This window comes from Schistocerca serialis, chromosome 9 (assembly GCF_023864345.2).
Source record: "Schistocerca serialis cubense isolate TAMUIC-IGC-003099 chromosome 9, iqSchSeri2.2, whole genome shotgun sequence".
In the NCBI taxonomy this organism is placed as follows: domain Eukaryota; kingdom Metazoa; phylum Arthropoda; class Insecta; order Orthoptera; family Acrididae; genus Schistocerca; species Schistocerca serialis.
In genome coordinates, this window is record NC_064646.1 from 258,038,328 (window position 1) to 258,056,810 (window position 18,483).

General features: G+C 43.4%; 2 protein-coding genes across 3 annotated transcripts in view; one reads left to right on the forward strand and one right to left on the reverse strand.

The window, feature by feature from the left end:
• LOC126418437 (Golgi-associated PDZ and coiled-coil motif-containing protein-like) overlaps positions 1-18,483 on the forward strand; it is a 489,842-nt gene that overhangs the window by 60,608 nt on the left and 410,751 nt on the right. The gene's annotated exons all lie outside the window — the stretch shown is intronic.
• The window catches only part of LOC126418436 (uncharacterized), a 225,943-nt gene that overhangs the window by 11,142 nt on the left and 196,318 nt on the right, over positions 1-18,483 (reverse strand). The window contains exons 6-7 of the mRNA XM_050085194.1: positions 13,546-13,714; positions 5,095-5,305 (exon numbers count right to left, since the gene is read on the reverse strand). Coding sequence (XP_049941151.1) covers positions 5,095-5,305; positions 13,546-13,714 — 380 coding nt within the window. The remainder of the gene's footprint in view (positions 1-5,094; positions 5,306-13,545; positions 13,715-18,483) is intronic.

An 18,483-nucleotide genomic window follows, 5' to 3' on the forward strand; every position in this document is an offset into this window, starting at 1 on the left:
GGACGGTATAGCCACCATTGTTGTGCCCCTCTCATCTCTATCTTTCTCCTCTCCATCATAGCTTCGAATTTTACCGGTCTATTTCTCTTCCTCCAACCTAGCTACCTCTTCTATATCTCTTTCACCCCATTCTGTCGTCTTATGTCTCTGCTCGATGTGAATAACTCACAAGCTGCAAGAACATAACGAGAAAATTCCCAACTAGCAATAGGACTGACATTCATAAAAGAAAAATATGTTTACTTTCATATACATAGTTATTACTATTATTATTATTATTCTTGATTGTTATAATTATTTTTTTGGTTGTTATAATTATCCTTGTATTACTGTTATAATCTCTATTTTTTCTTTAGCATTAATACTGTATAACGTGGTATGTCCATAATGTTCTGTACAAACTGAAATTCGTTCAATCTGAGTATGCCTGGTTAGGTGTAAGAGAGGGCCTGAAGGCCCTAATCTTGTCAGGTAAAATAAATGCATAAATAAATAAATAATACGTGGTACAATGGGAAGTACCCTCTGTCGTGCACTTCAGAGTGGCTTTGCAGTTTGGGCGTAGATTTCGAGTCATCAGTTACTGTGAAAGTTCTACAGAGGAGAGATGAAAACTTGTATTGACGGTTGTAATGGAACAAGAAGGTTCTTCAGTAGCTTTCGTGGTCAGCGCAAAACATACTCAGACCGTAACAAATAAGTGAAGCTATTAAAAATTTTCTTATCTGTGCTTCGTAATTTGTTCGCTTATCCGGTGTCTGTTCGATGAGCGAAGCAGGAGTTGCCGACGAAGGCAGTCTTCACCCACCCATTCATCCATTCACCTAGTCAGCCGTGAGAGTAGCTGGTTGCCTTTGCTATCCAGTCCATGGCCACAGGGAATAAGCGCGCGTCGACTCACAACCGCGACGATTTTGAAAGAAAAGAGATGTCGCGTAATTTTGAATTGTATAGAGACAGTGTCTGTCGTGCTGTTGCTCCAGACGGATGTGATGTGATGTATGCCACGAATAATCATTACTTACGTTACACGGTTCATGTTGTATGAGGAGAAAGAAATAAAATTATCAAGAAATGTCTGCAGTCTCTGCAAAGAGGTTTACTTGCTTTTAAAGAAAAAAAGTATGATGTCGTCGGAAATATTTGAATCTGTTAGGAGCTAGCAAAAGTTTCTTCCCAACTGCGAAGAATTTATAGAAGAGTGAATTAGTTTGCCATACGGTTGACAACGAGCTACATATTTGATATTTGTCGCACTTCATTTGAAGTAAAAATTAGCGTTTATTATTGCAATCTGTGAAAACAGATCGTAGCGGAATACTTATTTTATATTTTTATTTGGAAATGACATTGTAAGTGGTAGTGGGACAGGTTATTTGTGTGTGATAATATTCACATTTTCTGTGAACACGAGTAACGTGACATCCAAAGGCAGCGTATCCTGCCGATTCAGCTTGAAGAGAATCTCATGAAAATATTTCTGAAAATGGAATATTAATTAACTCGAATGGACTTCGACAACATGTACAGCGAATGAAACTCGGAGAAGAAACCCAGGGTCAACTGAAGAACGGGATACGACCCGTCGGCTTTGACCAATGACGTCATACTTTACTCCTAGATGTTAATGTCTTTATTTTCGAGTCATAGATAATAAATCGGTTTTCTGTTGTAGATAAACTCCATCCTTGTAAATTGAAATAAGTGAATGTTTTTAAAAGCCAACGCTAGACATTGCGTGAGATTTTTTGGTTTGCATTGATTTAAATAATTGGTTCTCTCCAATTCATTCAGTACTTAATTTCATTCTTAGTGAGTTTGAGATAATTCGGAAGAATAGTTTTTCACTTAAAAGAATTTTTACTTTTTGATTTTCGTTTGTAGGTATGGGTTTATCTATTCCCATTGATATGGAAGGCTTTGGGCGTGGACGTAATGGCAACCGTTCGATTTTCCCTAATGTGTGGTCGTCTTGCTGATTACGTTCGATGTCTTGAGTACGGCGAACATATGCGGCTGATAAGTGTGTCTGCCCGTCGTACATACGATTTATTCATGTGGAGGTGTAGCAAGGATCAACTAAGGCGCTCAATTAGACGAGGAGCATGGTTTGAGAAATCGAAGCTGATCTTCAGGAATATAATAAAAATTACACAGTGTTGGTGTTTGAGGCATCCTGTGTGGTTGTGTGCGCATGAATGTCGTGTGAGTGAGCGTACCGTTTGACTGGTATTCGTTTTGTAGGGAAGCTTGTGGGGAATATGTGAAGTATATGGGGCCTTGGGGGGGGGGGGGGCGATGTTATAGTCGAAATCGATGAGTCTCAATTTGGCAAAACCAAGAACAACAACGGGAACCTACGGTGGGATTGGGGGGGGGCTGTAATTTCAGGTCCAGAATGTGATGTATGTTTGTTGGAATTTAGAAATAAAACTCAATGAAAAGCTAACGTTTTAAAATGACAGAACATCAATATCTAACTCACTACAGGAATTCTCTCCAATATTTTCTAATATGTCCATTGTTTTTATTTCCGTGCTGGGTTAAGCAAAAGTCATAAAATATAAACCATTATTATGGGAAAAGTGTTTATTATTTCTATAAACCGATTTTATTTTTTATAAAAGCGTAATAAAACATTCCACACACAGTCAGGAAACTAATACTGCCTGCCAAACCGATAGTTCGTTTTCTGCTCTTGTGGAAGTGGTGAACTAAGACTGGCAGTGCAACAAAAACAAGCATTCACTAAATAACCGTAATTCTATCGTTTATGAAAAAAACCGTCAATACTTTCCAAATGGCCACGTGAAATAACGATAAGGATCGCATTAATATTAGGCATTTCGAAAAAATTAGGTTAACTGTACTGGAACATGACGTATAATAGCCATACGTCAAGCCATTTCATTGTTAAAATCTGTGCTCGATTTCAGATATAAATGAGAAAAATTATCACTCCATTTCGCATAGCGCCTAGTGACAGATTCGGCTTGCTACAACGATTTAGCTTGTTGCCCCGAATCATGTGAAATAGATGTTTGTTTCGAAGGTTAACACGGCAGAGATTGGTGCGTGCGCGGTCTATATTCTTATGGTCTGTGGTTTCTTCTCTCCTGCATTGCTTTGTTTATGAACACTCGTCTTTGCTGTTAAATCTAGGAGTTCAGTGTTATCGAAAGACGGCTGTAATACGGCGCACGTAGCTGCTCGGCTTATAGAGCACATATCACTACAGAAGAGGTTGTACCATTACGCGTTGGAGGTTTTTTTGCTTTCTTTACTAATTTTTCTCTTTATGCCTCTGAAGCTAGGGAAGAGACTAATGCGTGTGTTGAGGACGAAGCAGTTAAAAGGTGACGAGCCGCTTTGCTTTTTCCATTATTCCCTCCAGTTTCACTTTCTTCCTTTTAGAGTTTTTATTCTTTTTACAAATAAAATAAAAGTAATACTGGAACTAAAGTGACATAACAGTAATCGACAATAAGATCAAATTGGTGTTCACACTGAGGCAATACTGTTTTGAGATTCGTGCTTGTTTTACTCCTCGCAGTCTTTTTCATTCAATTTTGAGGAAACTATTCCGTTAAAAAAGAAAAAAAACTTGGTTTTCCCGCAGCTTGCACTTACCGTTATTGCACATCATTTTTGTGATACATCGCAATTAAGGAAACCACCGTGCGTTTTTGGAAAAGCTTGCAGTAGACAGTGTAGTCACTGGTTAGTTTATGTGTGGTGGGTTTTAGGTCTTATATTGGTTTGCACAAAATATCGAAATTGTGGAAGGAGAGAAATACCTCTTTCCGTTCTCAAGAAAATGCTTGGGATGTGTTGGAGCTATTCTGCGACGAGGTTGGCACCTATGCGCTGCACGTGATCCTATTGACGCCTGCTATGCAGATTGTGAAACTTGACTCGTGTTTCTGTTTCTCTTATATTACCGACACATGCTGAAGCTAGAAGTGAAAAAAAAAAACTTACTGAAAAGAAAAACACAGTGGGAGCCATCAACTGATAATGCTCACTGGATGCTTTCTGGTTTACGCTCCCTAATTTCAAGAAACTTTGTGATAGGCATAAGTTATATCTGAAAGCTAAAGTCATGTTACTTCTGAATTAGCAGCTGGACGGAGACAAGGAGGCCACATTGGATTTTTCTTATCATCATGGGCTTCTTCCACTTTTTCAAATACATTCTCTACCCCTACGTAGAGTACACCACCCATGCTAAATCATTCATGGTGACTGATCTCACTTCATATCCAGAAAAGTTTCTTCTGAATACTTCTCAAGCTGAATCATGGAATGATTTGGGCAATTGAACAGTTGTATAAGTACTATTCGAGGTTTATTAATTTATAAGCATTATTTAAATATGCACCACTCTGAGTAAAATACCGAAATAGGTGGCCTTATAAAAAAATAAACTTTTCATGGTGGCATTTTTTACGCCATTCACATACTTTCACCAGCTTCGTTTTTTGTAATGAATAGCTCCAGAGCAGGAGAAACGACGAGTCAAATATTTATACTCTGATTTATGAGAGTAGCTGATACTGGACGCTCCAAAATGTGGAAACTGTCTGGACTCCTGTGGAATTCGTGAAATTTTTCATGGTGAGATGCCTCACGAGAAAGAGCCGAACAAGTTTGATATTTTTATTGCATTGTATGGGTGCACTCGGTACTTCATTTTCTTTTCAGTTTTTTGAGCTTTTAAATAATAAGCCACAATAACGTGCTCTTCAGAACTGACCGTCATTCTAATTTTTAAAAAAAACGAGAACGTGATTTGCGCTGTCATTTTGCTTGTCGTGCGGCGAGTCACATCGCATATCATATCATCTAAATGTGAACCGCGCCATGGAGTACTTTTTTTCGTCGACGTAATTTACTGTAACCTTTCGTGTTTCATGGTTTTTTCGCTGTCCTTCAGACATTATGCCTCTTTACGAATTCTGTCAACAACGTTCCTATAGCACCGCATGCAAAGTGCAGCATCTCATTCATGGCCGTTACCTGCATACCAAGAGTCGCCTGGGTACTACAGTAATCGTCGTCCTCCCTCGTCACCTTAATAAGCCACATGCTTACTTGTTGTGAAGCGTGTCGAGAATCCTCCCCAGAACAGCCGTCAGCTTGGCCTCCAGTTGCGGCTCTTCCAGCTGCAGCCTGTGGCAGCTCTCAAGGAACAAGTTCTGCGCCAGCATCAGCATCTGGAAGCTCGAGTCGAGCTTGCGGCCGAGTTCAGACATCCGCCGGTGCACGATGCCAGCCAGCACATCCATAGACTCCTGCAGCGAACCTGTAGGACATACCGATGGGTTATACGTTGAACTTAGAATGTCTTCATATCGTGTTTAGTTTAATTATTTGACTCATCATTCGAGATAACATCGTTTTCATATATTCCGTTAGTCAACATCTACAATGTCTCTCTCCCTAGATTAGTTCACAATTTGGCATCGCATAAAAAAATGAATTATAGGTGGCAGTTGTATTTTGTATTTCGTCGTCGTTTAGAAGCTTGTGTTATCTCCGTGGTATGTGTGTCGTAATGGCTGCACAAAGGACAAGGGCTTGATCCTTGGTAGCACAAACGCGTTCACATTAATGGAATCATTTCAAGGCAAAATACAAAGCTTAGGCTGAGTCTCACTGAAAATTGACACAAGAGGAAAAGGAAGAAGCAGAATATTTTTCGGAGGTCAATATTCTATGTTTGATAGCGGCACGTCGTTTAGTTTAGTAGAAAAGGGAATGATGATTATATTTGGGGCATGAATTTTTCTGTAGCGCTGTTCGTGGCATTCATACTTGGCGGTAGGCACAATTTTCTAGTCATCTTTACGCGCTCACTGTGCGCTGAGAACTGAGAAGAGCTACGTGAAGCTCTCTGGGCGTAAAGGAGACAATCCCTACACATCTGTGCAAAGCTACATGGGATTTTCTGTTCTGGCTAACTACAAGCGCCGGAACGAAGAGGAAGAACGCAGTACCAGAGTAGGTGGTGAGGAAACGTCAGCCAATAGCCCGCTGGCAAGGACCGCACGGCGCCAGGAGCGACCTCTGCAATAAGTGAATAAAGCGCCTCTCCTGGCATCCTCGGCCGGACATTAGTGGACAGCATTAGCGCGTTCTAGCAGTGTTTGCTATGAGTTTTGTTATTAGTGATCGACAAACTGTGTGACAAACATGGTTGAACTCTGACTTGGTTGCATGTTGCCCATCGCTTGCGACACCTTTGTAAATAAAAGTATTGTCAACGTGCTTAATTGAAATAAAACTACTAATGTTATTTGCTTGCATTGTTGTATAGCATTCCGAGAACGCAGCATCTCTTAGGCACCCTATACGAGACGAGTTGGCAAGTCCCAACATTTTCATTGTGGTTTCAATTTCGCGAACGATGGTTCCTTACTTTCCGAATAGCCCTTATAATTGGAAACTTCACAATTCGTATGTTCATTTGAACACGTCTCTTACTTGTGTAGTGTTGTAAGCCGCCGCCGCCCCCCTCCCCCCCCCCCTCCCCGCCATCCCCGACACACGCACACGCACGCGCGGGCGCGCCCTTATTTTCTAATAGTAAGTGACCATCTTAACTGTTACTTGGCAGAAGTCTGAGGTTAATCACGACTGCCTCCTAGGAAATGAAAGCTGAAGCCTATGCCATAGGATAGGGAATCTAAACTATCAGGCTGATTTTTCCAGTTTAGCAGGATATGGCAGCACAGCGGAAGAAAATGTTGGCGTTAAGTGACCATAATGGCCCTGCTTTTTACAACCCATTTTTCTTGAGTTGTATACGCGACATTGTATACTCATTAAAGTTTGATTGTGGAATATTTCGTATCATAGTATTCTGTTCTGTTCAGGTCAGGTCTGTCGCAAGAAGAGTTCCCTGCTCCTTTTATTTTACATTTGCGTCTCATTTTTCTTCGTTCGTAGGGCGCTGTTTTCACAGTGCTAACATGTGTGTTTGGCAGTCGTCTCTCGAGGAAATTGAAGGAAGTTTTCGTAGTTGCAAAGCAAGCCTGTCGTCAAATGCATAAACCTGTGGTGAAGGAGATCGCAGACATTGGGTGGCTTGAGCTGTGTCTGCTTTTATCTCCCAGAAGTATCTGGAGAAACGTTGGAAAGAGGCATAACCTGTTAGCCTCTGTGCTGCACACGAGACAGTAATTTCTCGTTGGTGTGATGAACACTGCGTTATAGACAGGCAATATCTATTCTCTCGTATCTGGAAATTGAGTACTGTTTTATTTATCAGGTACGAAAATACTCATAACGTTTTTAAAATTGCATTCTAATTTCGTACGTAAAGTTGAATTATTTCAATGATTGAAGCCGTTGTTATTTAGGACCTTCCAGGTGGCACCAACAAACTCGCATTACAAAAATTGGTGATATGGCTGCCTCGACAGTAAAGATTTGCGCTGATATCAGCAACTATTTTTTCTTTACACAATCCTCCAGTATTTGTCGCCACGAAGTTATTCTCTTTCTGTTAAGAGAATGAATGAAGCTACTTGCGCCTTATCTAGCTTAAAAAACTTAGGAAACCATTTCCCGTAACTTTAAAATTTTCATCTTTGAGGAACATTTTCCCAAAAACTGCTAACAGTTTATCAATGAAATTTATACACAATATTGTTTACTACTTTTCCTTCATTTTTATAACAAATTGTAAAAAAAATTGTATAATTCAAGAGTTATAGAAGAAAAAGTGCAAAATTTTAGAGAAAAAATAAGCATCTGTTTAAAAAAATTGTAAAACAAAAACAAATAAATATTTCCTATCATGGCATTATAACTTTGTAGAGAAATATTCACTGAACATGTAGTCCAAATTTCAGAGCAATATGTTTAATGGTTTTAGAAAAAATGTTCCTTCTATGTGCTAAAATTAACATGGAGGAGATGGATCGTTCCGGCTCCCCTTAAAGAGATGATTTTTATCACGTGCATGCAGAAGGGGACAAATCTGAACTCTAACAACAATTATTTCTTGGATCATCAGGATTCTTTGCTGAGTGCCCAAAAATTTGGAATCCTTGCCTCCAGTGGCCCATTAACTTTCTCAGTGTAAACCACTTCAGATGTTTGTCATATGAGGTACACGTCGTGTTTATAAAGAAAACGTTTTCATTAATTCACGGTATGGATGACACGGCGGCTGGTCAGTACCATTGGGCCTTCATGGGCTGTTCGGGCGGAGTTTATACGATTAAATACTCTTTCGTCTCTTCGGCCTTTATGTTAAGTGTACTGTGTTAGTTGTATGTAAGTAGGATATGGTGGTAGAGGATTATGTATGTATGCATGTATGCAGAGTTGGACGAATAGTACTTCGTGTGCGATATACTATGGGATGCTGTGGTAGAGCGACAGAACCGTGACCGAGCGGTTCTAGGCGCTTCAGTCTGGAACCGCGCTACCGCTACGGTCGCAGGTTCGAATCCTGCCTCGGGCATGGATGTTTGTGATGTCCTCATGTTAGCTAGGTTTAAGTAGTTCTAAGTTATAGGGGGCTGATGACTGCAGCTGTTAAGTCCCACAGTGATCAGAGCCATTTGAACCATTTGAAAGAAATTACATAGTTATATTTACACCAATGACGAACAATAATTAAATATAATTGAGAACAATACGTAGGTTAATTGAAGATTTTCAGAAAAATAAATAGAATCTTCTTAGTGTCAAGTTCGTTAAAACAGCGAACGTATATTGAAGTGCATTGACGGAGCTGTTACATCCGCGATTTGCAAGAAACTGCTCCTAAAATAGCGATAAAACTTTCTGATTTATTTTATGACCATTACTTGCAGTTATAGGAGCAAGGACGTACATGGCATAATACACTGGTAAAGAATCATCCATCGAGTAAGTTATAATGTGCCTAGCGTGCCTACAGATATAATTTGTTCCTATGTCAGCATCACAAGCGTCACCAATGCATCCAGTCTAATGCTTCCGTCTTAGATACTTCAGAATGGTCGAAGGCCGAAATCGTACAACCGTACGTGAAATAAAGAGAATGACCGCTGAAAGCACCACGAAATCATTCAAAAAAGTTTCGGAAGTTGTGAGGGATATTTAAGTATTTGGGTATGAGACACCCATGGTCCCTGGTGGTTCGTTACGGAGTACTTTCATTTCGATCAATTTCTTGCCGCCATTTAATTTTGTATCTGTATTGCACCGAACATATCCACACAACAGTGGAAATATCGACAGTATGTATTCTGTGATTGTTTAGAACTCAGACTTTGGCATCAAGCTTGCATTCAGTACTGCTCGGATTTTATTTCCGGTAGTGTTAGTTACACACTGAGGTAACAAAAGTCATGGAATAGCGATATGCACAAATACAGATGGCCTTAGTGCCGCTTACACAAGGTATAAAAGGCAGTGCATTGGCGGAGCTGTCATTTCTACTCACACGATTAATGTAAAAAAGGCTTCCGACGTTACTATGACAGCACAGACTTTGAACCCAGAATGGTAGTTGGAGCTAGAAGCGTGGAACAGTCCATTTCGGAAATGTTAGAGAATTCAGTATTTCGAGGTCCACAGGCTCAAAAGTGTGCCGAGAATACCAAATTTCAGGCATCACCTATCACCATGGACAACGCAGTGGGCGGCGGCTTTCACATAACCACCGAGAGCAGCATCGTTTGCGTAGAATTGTCAGGGCTAACAGACAAGCAGCACTGCCTGAAGTAACCACAGAAATCAATGTGGGACGTACTACGAACTTATCCGTTACGGCAGTGCTGCGGCACGTGGCGTTAATGGGCAATGGCAGCAAACTACCGATTCGAGTGCCTTTGCTAACAGCACGATAACGCTTGCGGCACCTGTCCTGGGCTTGTGACCATATCGGTTGGACCTTAGACGACTGGAAAACTGTGGCGTGGGTAGACGACACCCTATTTCATTTGGTAAGAGTTGATGGTAAGGTTAGTGTGTGGCGCAGACGCAACGAAGCCATGGACCCAAGCTATCACCTATACAGTTTGGAAGTTGTTGGTGAGTCCATAATCGTATGTACTGTGTTTACATGGAATGGGCTGTGTCCTCTGGTCCAACTGAACCGATTTTTGACTTTAAATGGTTATGTTCGGATACTTGGAAATTAGCAGCCATTCATGAACTTCATGTTCCCAAACAACACTGGAATTTTATGGATGACATGTCACCGGGCCACAGCTGTTCGCGATTGGTTTGAAAAACGTTCCAGACAATTCGAGCGAAAGATTTGGCCACCCATATCACCCGACATGGGACGTAATCGAGAGGTCAGTTCGTGCGCAGAATCCTGCAACGGCAACACTTTCGCTAATATTAAAGCCTATAGAGGCAGTATGACCCAGTATTTCTGCATGGGGCTTCCAAAGACTTCTTCGGTCCATGTCATGTCGAGCTGCTTTACTACGGCGGGCAACAGGAGGACGGACACGATTATAGGAGGTATCCCACGACTGTCACCACCTCAGTGTATTACTCTGTGACGAGCCATTGGAGACAACGGGTCCCTGATACTAAAATACTCTGAATATATCTCTGAACACCGTCCAAATAATGTCTGAATTCGGGTGTATGCAGTATGTCGTCGTTCAAGAAACGATACCCCGTAACTGGCTATTCTGATTCTAGAGGTATCAGTAAATTACCATAATTGACTTAGCGCATACGCTGTTAGTGCGGGAACGGTGAAATTTAAGTTCTTGCCATGAAAATGAAGCTGAAATAATACCGCGTAACAAAGTACACTCCTGGAAATGGAAAAAAGAACACATTGACACCGGTGTGTCAGACCCACCATACTTGCTCCGGACACTGCAAGAGGGCTGTACAAGCAATGATCACACGCACGGCACAGCGGACACACCAGGAACCGCGGTGTTGGCCGTCGAATGGCGCTAGCTGCGCAGCATTTGTGCACCGCCGCCGTCAGTGTCAGCCAGTTTGCCGTGGCATACGGAGCTCCATCGCAGTCTTTAACACTGGTAGCATGCCGCGACAGCGTGGACGTGAACCGTATGTGCAGTTGACGGACTTTGAGCGAGGGCGTATAGTGGGCATGCGGGAGGCCGGGTGGACGTACCGCGGAATTGCTCAACACGTGGGGCGTGAGGTCTCCACAGTACATCGATGTTGTCGCCAGTGGTCGGCGGAAGGTGCACGTGCCCGTCGACCTGGGACCGGACCGCAGCGACGCACGACAGCACGCCAAGACCGTAGGATCCTACGCAGTACCGTAGGGGACCGCACCGCCACTTCCCAGCAAATTAGGGACACTGTTGCTCCTGGGGTATCGGCGAGGACCATTCGCAACCGTCTCCATGAAGCACACCGTTAGGCCGTCTTCCGCTCACGCCCCAACATCGTGCAGCCCGCCTCCAGTGGTGTCGCGACAGGCGTGAATGGAGGGACGAATGGAGACGTGTCGTCTTCAGCGATGAGAGTCGCTTCTGCCTTGTTGCCAATGATGGTCGTATGCGGGTTTGGCGCCGTGCAGGTGAGCGCCACAATCAGGACTGCATACGACCGAGGCACACAGGGCCAACACCCGGCATCATGGTGTGGGGAGCGATCTCCTACACTGGCCGTACACCACTGGTGATCGTCGAGGGGATACTGAATAGTGCACGGTACATCCAAACCGTCATCGAACCCATCGTTCTACCATTCCTAGACCGGCAAGGGAACTTGCTGTTCCAACAGGACAATGCACGTCCGCATGTATCCCGTGCCACCCAACGTGCTCTAGAAGGTGTAAGTCAACTACCCTGGCCAGCAAGATCTCCGGATCTGTCCCCCATTGAGCATGTTTGGGACTGGATGAAGCGTCGTCTCACGCGGTCTGCACGTCCAGCACGAACGCTGGTCCAACTGAGGCGCCAGGTGGAAATGGCATGGCAAGCCGTTCCACAGGACTACATCCAGCATCTCTACGATCGTCTCCATGGGAGAATAGCAGCCTGCATTGCTGCGAAAGGTGGATATACACTGTACTAGTGCCGACATTGTGCATGCTGTGTTGCCTGTGTCTATGTGCCTGTGGTTCTGTCAGTGTGATCATGTGATGTATCTGACCCCAGGAATGTGTCAATAAAGTTTCCCCTTCCTGGGACAATGTCTTCACGGTGTTCTTATTTCAATTTCCAGGAGTGTAAAAAAAAGTGTAAATTTCATGTAACTGCAAAAGAATGAAACAACGTGCAACTGGAGCTTGTTTGCTCCATGAGGCTGTGCGCGGGCTGTACTGTTGTCTAGCGAAGTTGCAACTCCAGAAGGCTACACGAAAGGCAGAAGAGGATCGGCGATTCGTGTTGTGGCCGGCAGCTGTCACTCACTTTCAGAAACAAATCTCCACTTTCATACGCTACTTTCAAGTGAGCAAGGATTTTCTTACTGAGCGAAAAAATCGTCTTCCATCAACTGTAGCTTGTACTCGAGATACTTTACAATCAATGACAATGTGCTATGGCTGTCCGCGCTTTTGGATTTACGCGGCAGACCTAAACACTCATTCACGCGGTATTGTTTCTTCAACTACAATATATAACGTTAACCTTTTTTAACACATCAATATGACCCAGCAGCCACTGATAATTAAGACACAAATGAATTACTTACTTTGACTGCTAGTGGACATTGTATTAAATCAATAGAGGAAGTTGAAAATTTGTGCAGGACCGGGATACGAACTCCCAGGCCAGGAGACATGGGTTCGAATCCTGGTCCGGCACAGATTTTCGTCTTACCCCATTAATTTCCATCAATGCCCTCTCGCAGCCATTGTCAGTAATTCATTTGTGTCTTGACACTTCAGTCTTGCAAGTCAGCAGAGACAGAGAGAGACTCTGAACTGTACTGACATTTTCGAGACTCGTCAGGCTCCTTTGCTGAATTTGTGCAAATAAGAAAGGACGTGCCTCTAGTGGCCCGTTACCTTTGCCACTATGTGCCTCAGCAGACATGTGTCGTTTGGATTTTATGTCGTATCTGTAAGGAAAAAGTTTTCATTGACTAGTTATAGTTGCTGTACGTACGTCGCTTACGGTGCAACAGAATGTAATGGAAGAAATGCACAACAAAATTTTGAATAGCTGTTCTCGCAACAGAGGGAACATCACGACCATAGACATCTCTGTACGTAGACACTTGTGTGAATATAACCATTCCGCGTTAGTGTTGGGATACATGCCACTGAGTGTATGTCAAAAGATCTGATATGAAAGAAACGTGAGAAAGAAATTTGTGGTCAAAGTATGTGATAAGTTGGTCACACGTGACAAGTTGAAACCGTGAGCTGCACCAGGACTCTAACGCGGAAGCCAACCTTTCCCATGTAGTGAGCAAGTACCCCCCCCCCCACCCCCCTCCTTGCTCTAACCACATCCATATGCTTACGCCTATGCTCAGAACATTTCACGTACAAAGTTGCGCAGACTTCTGGGTAATATTATGCGCACATCTGGGCTTAGACATCGCCGATCTGTTTCCAAAGCGACCGGCAGCGAGTGCACTCACCTACGGTGTCCTGCTTCTCGCGGTCGGCGTGGAAGGCCCCCCGACGGCTGAGGGACCGCAGTCCATCCTGCAACTCGCGCCGCGTCGCGTTGGACAGAGACATGGAGTCCTTGGTCAGCGTCTCCAGCACCTGCGTGCGCCGCCACAGCTCGTTGTACATGTTGGTCACCTGCGGACACGCACACCTCACTCACCTCCAGTCGTCTGAGCAACGAGGAAACGCAACAAGATATACTACAGCATTCTTCATGGGCAGCTGGAATTCGATTATTTAAAATAAATATCCGTTCACAACTGTCTGTTAAAACTTCAACAGAACGATATGAATAGAAATCATTTATTTTTCGTCTCTGGGTGCGGAGATTAATATAAGCTGTTCACTCGATAGCGCACGCTATACAGATTGAGGTCCGCAGCTCGTAGTTTCGGGGCTAGCATTGCTGCTTCTGGATATGGGATCCCGGGTTCGATTCCCGGCTGGGTTGGGGATTTTCTCTGCGTAGGAACTGATGTTTGTGTTGTCCTCATCATTTCATTGTCATTTGTGATTGTGGCTATAATGGGCTGTGTAATAAAATTGGACTGTGTAATAAAATTGGACTGTGTAATAAAATTGGACTGTGTAATAAAATTGGACTGTGTAATAAAATTGGACTGTGTAATAAAATTGGACTGTGTAATAAAATTGGACTGTGTAATAAAATTGGACTGTGTAATAAAATTGGACTGTGTAATAAAATGGGACTGTGTAATAAAATGGGACTGTGTAATAAAATGGGACTGTGTAATAAAATGGGACTGTGTAATAAAATGGGACTGTGTAATAAAATGGGACTGTGTAATAAAATGGGACTGTGTAATAAAATTGGACTGTGTATGGGCGATATTGACTGCGCGGTTGAGTGCCCCACAAACCAATCATAATCTCGGTAATTGAGTCATATTGCTGCTAGCACGGAAGGGGGGCGAAACTGCCTCTTCAGCAAATGGTATACTTCAGTATGTCGTCATGCTTTGTACTGGCTGTCGGCGCGACTGTCGAGAGCAGGCTGGGCAAGACTCAAGATTACCAGTGCATTTGGTTGTGACAACATCGTGAGTTCTAAATGCAAGGGACCAAGGATGAGCTAAACTATTGACCACAGGGTCATTGTTGACTACCGTGGATAGCAACAGCAGATTGATAGACAACACTGTGGCCAGTCAGTGCCCAATTCAAGGTCAGACAGCATCAAACAATGAGAAATCATACTACCCAAAAGCACGGCCTTGCTATAGCGCACGACCGCTACTGCCACACATGCCATGTCTAATCTGAAGTATCCGAACACCTACTAGTGGACATTAATACGGTTTATGTCCACTCTTTGCCTCTACGGCTGCTTGAGCTCAGTTAGGAACACTTTCTGTTAAGTCTGTGGAGGAATGGCAATCCATTCTTCCTCAAGAGCAGAAACCATAGAAGATATTATGTTGGAAGCTAGGGTCTGAAGTGAAGTCCACGTTCTAACTCACAACAAATGTGTTCTATTCTTTTGAGGTTGTGACTCGTAGCAGGCCGTTCATTTCAAGAATGTTATTGTCCACAAACCACTGTCTCACAAATGCTGCTTTACGACAAGATGCATTGTCATGCTGATACAATCGTCTTCTTCAGACTATTTCCCTATTTTATGCAGTACACAATGCTGTAAAACGTGTTCATCCTTCAGCATTTAGTGTTTTCTTAAATGCGGTAAGGGGATCACATGCTAATCACAAGAAAAACCCTTACACAGTTACACCACCTCCTCCATACTTCGCTGTTGGTGTTGCGCATAACAGCGGGTGAGGTTCTTCATACATTCACCAAACCGACCCTTCTCTCGGATTGACACAGTGATTCATCTCTCCAAATCCCTTGTTTACAGTCGTCCACTGTCCAGTGGTGTCGCCTTTTAGACTACGTCACGCGTCGGTTAGCTTTGACGCTTCTCCATGAGCAGCCTGCAGGCTATCAAGCGATACTACTCTCGTCACCCTTTGGTCTCTGCTATCCATGACCTTCTCTCTGCCCGTGAGCGTGCCGCCTGTTCAGTCGTCTTTCTCTGGGTCCCAAGTCATGTGGACATCCCAGGGAATGAACTGGGTGACCATTTGGCTAGAGAAGCAGATACTTATCCCCATTTCCTTTCATGATTCCAGCTGCGGATTTTCACATCTACGTGAAATCACTCTTTGCCCAAAAGTGGAATGCCATCTTCGTAGCAATAAACTCCGCACGATCAAGGGGTCTACTGCTGTTGGGCGCTCTTCCTTCTGCTATACTCGGAAGGAGTCCACTGTTTTATGCCGTTTACGCATTAGCCATACCCGGCCTACCCATTGTTTCCTCCTACGTAACGACCCGCCTCTACAATGTGGTTGTGGAGCCAGACTGACGATGTCTCACATATTGGCTGAGTGTCCCCTTCTTTCGGCCCTTCGTGCTAAGTATAGTCTTCCCGATTTCTTAAATTTAATATTAGCAGACTATTCCCGGATGGTTGAATTGGTCCTCAGTTTCCTCTGTGAAAGTGGCTTTTCTTTTCCGATATAAGGTTCTACCTTAGTCTTGGAGCAGTGGCAGGTTGGGGGTGTTTGGGATTTCTTTTACACTCTACTCGGTCTGTGACCCCATGACCGCTCCCCTTTCTTCCAGTTTTTAGATTTGGTCTCACTATTTATGCCTTTACTGTGTATGTTATTTCACTTCCCTTACAGGATGCGTCCACTTTTAGCAGACCCTCTTTTTTCTGTAATTCACCTTGGAATCGCGGGATTGATGACCGCGCCATTTGGTCCTACAACTCAATCAATCAATCAGTCAAATGTGTGATCTTAGCTGTCTGCTGCACACTTTGAAACTCTTGCCTTCGCGTTTCCACTTGACAGTGACATCACCAACAATCGACTTGGGCAGAATTGTAAGAGTTGAATGTCCGTGATGGATTTGTTACTAAGGTGACGTCCAACGAATAGCTCACGTTATAAGTCACAGAGTTTCCCTGATCGAGCCATTCTGGTGCTACTGATTCTCCACTGACAGCAAAATACTCCTCACTTCCTTTTATACTGGCTGGTCCGCCTCTCGTGACATCTAACGGTCGATTCCACTTTACATAGGTTTTTAGGATATTTTCGATCAGATGGCATTTTCCAGCCCAGTGGTATAATCCCGCAGTGGGTAGTAGGGTAGCCACCGAGCTTTCAGCTATTGATTGATATTGGAGTAGTGGGAAGTTTAACCATGCCTCATGGGTCAAAGCGAAGCTGGCGACCGTTATTTGAATTGACTTAGCAAGCTTAGCTGTGCAGTTAATTAATCTGTGTCTGCCAATAAACATTTTCGATTAATTTTGCGGCTCACTACGTCGCGTTATTTGCCTCGCGCTCCGCATATCGCTATAAAGGCATCCTCTCACAGGACGTGGAAAGCATTCATGGACGAGGAACTGGTAGTTCAATGACGTCACAGCGTCGGATTGCACTTTTCAGTACAGTGCAAAGCTTGAACGGAAGACTGTCAAGTCATATTTTTGCCTCGTGGAATGTGACCAGTGAGATACAACATCGGTTTTACGTTGCAAGCAGAACATAGTAGACGCCATATTGGATTAAGTCACATAGTTGAACTCTGTATTTGGTGGCTTTGGTATTGAAAGTACGTGCTACGAATAGAACCTGTTTCCAAGCAGCGGCACGGTGAGGATCTCGAAAACGTATCTTTTTTGGTGCGATTTATTATAGTATAATATCTAAAGTACGTGTGTGTAGTAAAGGCTTTTCTTATTTGGTGCTTTTTGTATAATAGCTTATGTCTTGTGAAACTACGCAGTTTCAGTGCTACGATGCATTGATGATTTATCAAAAGGGCGTCGTTTTTGGTACGAAGCGATACAATTAAATATCAAATAATGACGTCTATAGTTACAGCCTTCAGATATTCGTGGAAATTATATAACACACAACTAAGACACTACTACAATGTTAAACCTGTAGCGTAGATTGGAGAGTCGTGAATTGAAAAGGGAAAGGAACAGGTTCGCGGTTGGCTAATCTATATTTTTTCACCTTGAGTTTTCTAAATGATTCTGGGGCTTTCTTATTAAATTTAATACTGTAAATAAGAATGCTCTTCGTTCAGGAAAAAGTTTCTTCGTTTTTGTGAATGTGCCAGCGAACATGGGTCGATGAACTGCAATACTGCAGACTACATCACTGGATGTTTCAGTCGCCGCTCAGTGAAGTTCATGCTGTAAGGGGGACAACATATTTAGCATGTACTCACGGGAACAAATGTATATCTTCATAGGCTCAATCAAGCAGCAGCAGTATTTATTTAGCGCTAAAGTACGAATTACCACAACAGACATTCGCAGTTTTCTCCGCTCTTCTTCGTCGATTGCGAACAATGTTAACGCACCTATTTTACGCGCGTCCATTTTCGTAGGCTGTGTGATTTTCTCTCCAGATGCAGATTTGCGATGGCAAATCGCGGTGAGGAACACGTTCTGAGGGATGTTACCAGGTCGTTTCGGGGCGTGCAGCAACTACGACGGGTGCCGTGTCTGGCATGCTTCGCGGTGATAACGCGGCGCGTGTGGGGACGGCTTGGGAGTGCATGCGTTGTGGCCGCGTACGCTTTTGCGATATCGTGTCCCGCTACAGAAACCCCGAGGATGGACGGAAGGAACGTTTTACGCTCTGTATGCAGGTTGCAACATTCAAAACGCAGTTGCTAAAGCGATAGTAATATCGTAAGCGTATTAACCCTCCTGAACATTAAGGTGAAAGATAGAAACACATTCTGCCGAAATAATGCAGATAAGTGGATAGTCTCCGTATTTCTTCAGTAACTGAGCCGAAAACCGTCGTCTATACTAATATACAGGGTGTTACAAAAAGGCACGGCCAAAC